The sequence below is a fragment of the Malus domestica genome, chromosome 03 (assembly GCF_042453785.1).
Source record: "Malus domestica chromosome 03, GDT2T_hap1".
Taxonomy (NCBI): Eukaryota; Viridiplantae; Streptophyta; class Magnoliopsida; order Rosales; family Rosaceae; genus Malus; species Malus domestica.
The window spans coordinates 21,885,343-21,892,893 of record NC_091663.1 but is presented as its reverse complement, the minus strand read 5'-3'; the positions used below and the strand labels follow the sequence as shown (position 1 = coordinate 21,892,893).

The 7,551-nt window shown below is 36.3% G+C and overlaps 1 protein-coding gene across 3 annotated transcripts; it reads left to right on the top strand.

Moving 5' to 3' along the window:
* Positions 1–1,937: 1,937 nt before the first annotated feature.
* LOC103427269 (serine--glyoxylate aminotransferase) lies at positions 1,938–6,275 on the top strand. Of its 3 annotated transcripts, none has more exons than XM_008365338.4 (6): positions 1,938–2,266; positions 3,844–4,089; positions 4,305–4,589; positions 4,856–5,222; positions 5,320–5,530; positions 5,990–6,275. In XM_008365338.4, the coding sequence occupies exons 2-6, from the start codon at positions 3,885–3,887 to the stop codon at positions 6,125–6,127; spliced, it is 1,206 nt and encodes a 401-aa protein (XP_008363560.1). In that variant the 5' UTR covers positions 1,938–2,266; positions 3,844–3,884; the 3' UTR covers positions 6,128–6,275. The 3 variants fall into 3 exon arrangements, with proteins under 3 accessions (XP_008363560.1, XP_017185574.1, XP_070674429.1); XM_017330085.3 differs by having other exon boundaries at positions 1,982–2,266; positions 3,776–4,089; XM_070818328.1 differs by having other exon boundaries at positions 2,050–2,266; positions 3,833–4,089.
* Positions 6,276–7,551: the final 1,276 nt, after the last annotated feature.

Here is a 7,551-nt window from a genome sequence, read left to right as displayed (position 1 = left end):
CGCAAACTACACGTTAGTACATTACGCCCCATGCCTTGTGGAATGGAAATCATTATAAGAGGCAACATTTTCCTCTTAAAAAAAATATCTAGTCTACTTTCTCACGTTGCTCTGTGAGGTATTGAAATTGTACACGTGGTTTGATTATACTTTTTTAAGGAATGCCATCTAATAATTTTATTTAATGTTAAGTTTCATAAACAGTGTAATACTATTAAGTTTCATAAACAATGTAGTATTGTTAAGTTTCATAAACAATATAGTAAGTTTTATAAGCAGCGTAGTAAATTTCATAAACAGTACAGTAAGTTTAGTGAACTGTATGTTTGACGACGTGCTGGTCTTGCGTGTCAGTTTTTTTTTTTTTAATTCTTTTAATATTAAAATTATGTCTTTTTCATTAAAATTTAAATTCTTTTGTCCTTTTTATTAAAGTTTAAGATTTTTTTTATTAAAATTTAAATCATTTTCATAAAATAGAGTTATAGCATGATTTTTGGTTAAAATAAACTTAGCCCAATCCATTTTTATGAAAGTTTCCTAATTTTTTTTCAAGTTCCTTGTGGCGAGGCACTAATTTTGAATTGATTCCTATAGTGAAAAAAACTATTTTTTTTAGTACGACGATATATTTTATACTAAGAGGAGGGGAGAGTTCAACTAAGCACACAATGGGCAACGTAATTTCATATCGAATTCGCCATTCACAAAATTCGAATATAAGACCTCTCATTTACAAGTGAAGAGAAATATCACTAGACCGTAGTACTGAGTGGCTAACAATGTGGTTCAAATTCGCCTTTCATGATAATCAAACCTAAGACCTCACTTACAAATGAAGAGGAATATTATTAGACTATAATACTAAGCGGCCATGAAAAAATTATTAATCATGCCTGTGTGGTGAAGCCCGTTAACGATGTTTCCTCAACCATTATAAAGAAAAAAAATGCAATATATTTTAACTCAAAGAAAGTATTAATCGAATTTAAGACATTTCACTTATAAATGAAGAACAAAAATATAGTTTAACTCAAAGAAAAAAAAAAAGATTACAAAAAAGAAATGGCCCACAGTGAGAGACATGAAATATGGAAGAAAACAGAAACATAGGAAGAAAACAAACGGAAAAGGCGTGTGTGGTGTTGCTTCCTACAAAGTGGGTGTGGTCTGCAGCTACCCCTTATCACTTTATCTTTCACTCTCCTTTCTCAACCTCAACCTTCATTTTATCATCCAAAATTTTAATTTCATTGAATTATTCTAGTAATTCATGTCCATACATATTTTAAATATATTTTTATAACTACATTTTCTACTCCTACATTATCCTAGTTTCTTGTTTGGCTTGCATTCTTTGGTTTTTAATTTTTTTTTAATTTTATTTTCATTTTCATTTAAGTTGATTTGTACAAGCAGATGTTGCTTTAACCCATTGACAGAAATCAATTATATTTTGTACTCTGTTGCGGGTTTGATCCCGCCGACTCTCCTCCCTCCCTGACAACTAACTATCTAACCCACTAACGCTATCACTCTACTAAAAAGAAAAAGAAAAAAGGTGGTTTTTCGAGTGTACTCTTTTTTGTACTCAAGTTTTACGCTCTCTATATTTATATTAAAATAAAGAAATAAGGATTTAAGGTAAGTCATAAAATGAGTCAATTACAGAAATTTGGTCCCAAACTGGCGATCCATGAAAGTCGAACATAAAACTTCTCACTTTTTGTTAATTGTATAAAACTTCTCTCACAAAATTAATACCAGTAAACCATAATGCTAAGGACCTCATTTCGTTTAGATTAGAATATTACTCAACTAAAAAACCGAATTGAAATAAACTTTATCTCTATACAACAAACATTTCGATAAGAAATTAGGCTAAGACACATAGTGAGAATAATAATTTAATTTCGAGCTCGTCATTTATAAAAGTCAAACACAATCTCACTTGCAAATGAAGTGAGATATACCATTGGACTGCGATGACGGTGGAGAAATTAAAATAAAGCTTAACTCATAATTATTATTTTAAATTTTCGAAGTGGAAATCCAATGCAGAAATGAAATGAAAGAGGGTTTCGTTGGTGTGGCTCTTATCTGCCACGTTTTGAGAAAAGTGGGTCCCCGTCAACATCCCGCCCACCTCCTATCGTAGAAATATAAAAAAAAAAGCTTAAAGAGGAGAGCAGGCACTTGTCTTGTGCTTTGCTTTGCCATCAACACCCAGAAGAGAATTCTGTTCTCTTCCACTCGTTGCCTTTGGGTACGTAAAAACTCATCTTCTTCCTCTCTTCTCTTTTCATTCATTCTATACACACACACACACACACACACACACACACATATATATATATATATGTATGTATCTGTATATCGACATATTTCTGATGATCAGTTGGCGTTTATACTATATATCTGTTTTCTGAATTTTCTGCCTTCACTTTTGTTGTCATGCTTTTACCTCTAATCTCATCTACATCACTTTTGTCTCTTAATCAAATACAAGATATATATTCATCTTCAGCCTCATAGCTTCCTTTTCCAATTGGTGTTGCACGAAAACTCCTCCGCAAAGTCGATTTATCACCAAGAACATTCTAAGTACAAATTGACTGAAATTATGGAAAGGAAAGCAATAAAGCTCTTTAATAATCAATTCCATACAAAACCTAGAATAATTAACATGAAAATATGATAAATAATGCACCTATCTCACACACACACACACATATATATATATATATATATATATGTGTGTGTGTGTGTGTGTGTGTAATTTAGTGTGTGTGAGTGTGTTTTTTGTTTGACCCCAAATTTAAATAGTTCTATATTAGCTTTTGTTTTCATTCAAAATATAAACAGATTAATACTCCTAATTCAGTTTTTAGTTTTATGTTAAGGGTGTTCTTAGTTCAATTTCAGTATGGTTCAGGTACGTAAGGAATTTGAGGTCGCGTTTGGTGTCTAGGATTAGATTGTAATGGATAATTCTCTTTATTTTTCTCTTCATAGTAAACAAATAATACAGATGTTTGCACTGATATTTGTATCATTTGTATTTCTACAAAGGTTTTCAATTCAAATTCAAACGATTTTCACAATTAAGCATCAATTAGAGCATAACAAGTGGATGGATGAGTTTTTTTTTTTTTTTTTTTTTTACTTCAGTTGGACTTTATTTACTGTTTTTGTATAAAACTTAAATTATCGACGTGTATGTATGTCTAGTAAATAACATACACAGGTATGTTGATTCTCGCTCTACTCTATGTGCAACCTCTTATTGCAGGCTCAATATCGATACTACTTTTAAGAAAATAGTTGAGAAAATGAAGCTCCAGAAGTCATTAGCAGTAATATTTTCTTGTTTTAGGCCAGAGAGTTGTCCTCAAGAACACACATAGCCGATTCTAGTTTTATTGAAATACTAGAGGAAATTAAGGAAATTAAAAGGCTTAAATTTGGCTGGTGGGGACAAAAGAATCAAGGCCATTAGCCTGCACTGCAGAAAAAGAATGGAAGATTGAACCCCCTCTGCTATATTTTTCCGAAACACTGTCAGTATCATTTTCACAGCATCGACAGTCGACGGACTAAAACCCTCGTGCTACTTCTTAGTCCAAATGATATTGTGTATTTTACGATTGTGGACAATGCATATGAAATGTATTCCCTGATAGGTACATAGTATGTCCGTGCATAGGTGTGTGTGTGTGTGAAAACACAATAGTTCTTTTTGTTTGTCTGAGGCTGAGTTCAAACTTCAAACTAGAAACCTGCACAGATGGAGAATGCTTTTTTTCGGTGAGGCTGAGGTTAAATCTTTAAGTTGGTTTGCAGCTTAGGTTCGGCTCAATTTGTGAGCCTGCAGGGAGGTGAAAATGGACTACGTTTATGGACCAGGAAGGAACCACCTCTTTGTTCCAGGCCCGGTCAATATTCCGGAGCCAGTCCTTCGGGCCATGAACAGGAACAATGAGGATTACCGTTCTCCCGCTGTCCCAGCAATGACCAAAACTCTGCTCGAGGATGTGAAGAAGATTTTCAAGACTACATCTGGAACTCCATTTATGATCCCTACCACAGGTATCTCAATAACTATTATGGTCTCAGTTTTTTCCATTCAGTTGTAATGTACTTTTCAGATTAGTTCTTTCTTTTATCACATCTTGTGAAAAGTTGTTTGTAGTGTCTCAGTATTATACATGGTCTGAACAACTAGAAGCGATCTTACGTTCATAATTAGGTTAATTGAGTGTGAATGGCTAAGTTCTTTATAACATTACTCTAAATTTTTTTAGGCACTGGTGCATGGGAGAGTGCACTTACAAACACATTATCTCCTGGAGACCGGATTGTATCTTTCCTGATTGGCCAATTCAGTTTACTGTGGATCGATCAGCAGCAGCGCCTTAAGTTCAATGTGGATGTTGTAGAAAGTGATTGGGGCCAAGGTGCCAACCTTGACGTTCTGGAATCAAAAATTGCAGAAGATACAGCGCACACTATAAAGGCAATATGCATTGTTCACAATGAAACAGCCACCGGAGTCACAAACAACTTGGCTAAAGTCAGAAAAATACTTGGTAGGCTTGTCTTCTTCTATGCCTGATTTAGCTTTCATTTTATATCCGTAATCTGCTTGTGTACATGTTCTATTATCAGTTCTAAAATGGTTGTCTATATGCTTATGTATGTGGCTCTCTATTATCTATCCGAGGCAGAGCCACAGAGTACTTGCAGACATCAGTTAATCTTAGTCACATTTTCTTCCTTTCTCTGGATACTTGCTTTTCTTACTCGTCAGTTACCTTCATGGAATGCTTCTCATGCTTTTTCATTGAACTCTCAGATAACTACATGCATCCGGCTCTCTTCCTTGTCGATGGAGTGTCTTCCATATGTGCCCTTGATTTCCGTATGGACGAGTGGGGGGTAGATGTTGCTTTAACTGGCTCTCAGAAAGCTCTTTCCCTCCCCACTGGAATTGGGATTGTGTGTGCAAGCCCCAAGGCTCTGGAGGCATCTAAAAGTGCAAAATCCGTGAGGGTGTTCTTCGACTGGAATGACTACTTGAAGTTCTATAAGTTGGGAACATACTGGCCATACACCCCTTCCATCCAGTTGCTGTATGGGCTGCGTACAGCACTTGATCTTCTTTTTGAGGAAGGACTTGACAATGTGATTGCAAGACATAGCCGTTTGGGCAAAGCAACAAGGTATAGCTTCTGGTTACAACTATTCGTCTCCCAATTGTTTACTGTTGTATTGCATTAAATGGGGTATTTGAACGTTGCCTACAACTTGGAAGTGCAGGCTTGCTGTGGAGGCATGGGGGTTGAAGAACTGCACCCAAAGCGAGGAATGGGTGAGTGACACAGTGACTGCTGTTCTTGTTCCTCCATACATTGACAGTACCGAAATTGTGAAAAGGGCATGGAAAAGGTACAATTTGAGCTTAGGCCTAGGCCTGAACAAAATAGCCGGCAAGGTTTTCAGAATAGGGCATCTTGGCAACCTGAATGAGGTAATGTCAATCCTTTGCATCTTACATTATTTACATATTTCAAGCACCATTCGACATCAGTTGGAATGGAAGTACAAAAGGAAGTGGACCTATTTTCGGCTTAAACTGGATATCATGTAATAGAGCAGGTAGAAACTAGCCTATTGACCTCGCTCTGTCAATTACGCTCTATATGAAAATGGGAGAACACAAAAATCTACAAATGATAACATCACTTCAATGAGGCTTGTTTATAGCACCCAATTCATTTATTTATCATCCTCGAAGTTGTGCTATATACCATATGTTTTTCATTGTTGTTTGTGTAAAGAGAATGGGGCAAAAGTTAAACTTAACGATACGTATGAACATCATTGGGAAAGCTTGCAATGCAAGTAAAATGAAACGGTTATAATGGAGTACAAGGTTTACGCAGTAACTTTCTCAGTTTTTGATATCCGATAATTATTCTGTTTCCAGTTGCAACTGTTGGGTTGTCTTGCTGGTGTGGAGATGGTGCTTAAGGATGTCGGATACCCTGTTAAGCTCGGAAGCGGAGTTGCAGCAGCCAGCGCATACTTCCAGAACAATACCCCTCTGATCCCTTCCAGGATTTGATTCACAGTTTATCTGTGTAATTCATTTTGTTTCAGGATGCTCTGTAAATAATGCATATTTGTTCCTCCTCTTGCACTCTTTTGAGGCTAAACAAAATTACCTACTTGATATAGACATGGTTCATATATCTGATTCAATTCGAGTACAATCTACTGTTTGTGTTTGTTTTGAATGATAGCAGCCATGAAAGTTTTTCTGCAGACATAAAGATGGCTTTTGTATTACATAAAAACATAATTGCGTTAGACGCGAACTCTACGCTCTCTCTCTTCTCTCCCCCTTCATCATGTCAACAGACTCCAACTCAACACTCTCTCTAATCTCTCGAATCGTCGCTGCACTCTCTGCACTCCTCCTCCTCCCTCTGTCAACAAACTCAACACGTCGGCCGTCGAGTCATCGACCACTACACCATATTTCAGATCCACACTTCCACGCTTCCACCTCCAACAACCTCCAAATCGAAGCTTCCCTAATCTGAAGGTGCCAAACTTCATGAAATTATTCTACCTTGATTTCGGTTTGGATTCTGAAATTGAGGATTAGGGTTTTCAACTTTCAACTTGGGGCTTTAGAATTACAATTAGGATTTTTGTTTTGAAAATCCCCTGATTGCAATTACTGCTTGATTTCTTTCTATTTGGTTTTCTGCTTTTGAATTTTGATCGACGGCTTCTTCGATCTTTGACTCTTTGATTTTTGAGGGTTGTCTGCAAATTTAGGATTATGACGCAGCACGAAGCAATGAAAGGGTTACCAGCATAATCCCTTGTAGAACAAAGTTTACTGGAGTCCACCAGTTGATAGAAATCCCAAAGGATAATTTGATTAATTGATAAAAAGATGTCCAAATGATTACAAAGCCATGGCTTTAAATAAGCCTTTTACAACCTTTTTGGAAACTCAAAAGACTTTAGGGAATTAAAATGAAAATAACTGATATATAATAAAGCCCTTGAAACCCCAAAAGACTCTATTTATTAGTAGATTGCTGTTTCGATGACTTTCTGCAAAAGATGGCTCGAGTCACCTTTGTGGGAGAATTATTTTAACACGTTTCTGCGAAAAGTGGCTCAAGCCACTTTTATGGGAAATTAATACCCCTTTTATGATTGCGCCCTTTTGTCTTCCGACGTTCCATCTCCTCCTCGATCCATTCCGCCATTTGTTCTACATCAGTCCCCTCCACTTCAGAAGAACTCGACCCCGAGTTATGATCAGGATAAAGAACTTCATCATCATTGAAGGTATACAAATCAGCAACGTTGAAAGTATTGGAAATTCCCATAGACTCCGGCAAATCAATAACATAGGCATTGTCATTAATTCGCTTGATAACTTTGAATGGACCATACTTTCGTGGCTTTAACTTGCTATAAGTTCCGACATGGAATCGTTCTCTTCTCAAGAACACCATGACAGAA

Excerpts from the sequence above, each read along its gene's own strand:
- LOC103427269 (XM_008365338.4), top strand. The coding sequence starts at position 3,885 with ATGGACTACGTTTATGGACCAGGAAGGAACCACCTCTTTGTTCCAGGC. Across the intron at positions 4,590-4,855 it reads TAAAGTCAGAAAAATACTTG|ATAACTACATGCATCCGGCT; the intron begins GTAGGCTTGTCT and ends TTGAACTCTCAG. Across the intron at positions 5,223-5,319 it reads CGTTTGGGCAAAGCAACAAG|GCTTGCTGTGGAGGCATGGG; the intron begins GTATAGCTTCTG and ends TTGGAAGTGCAG.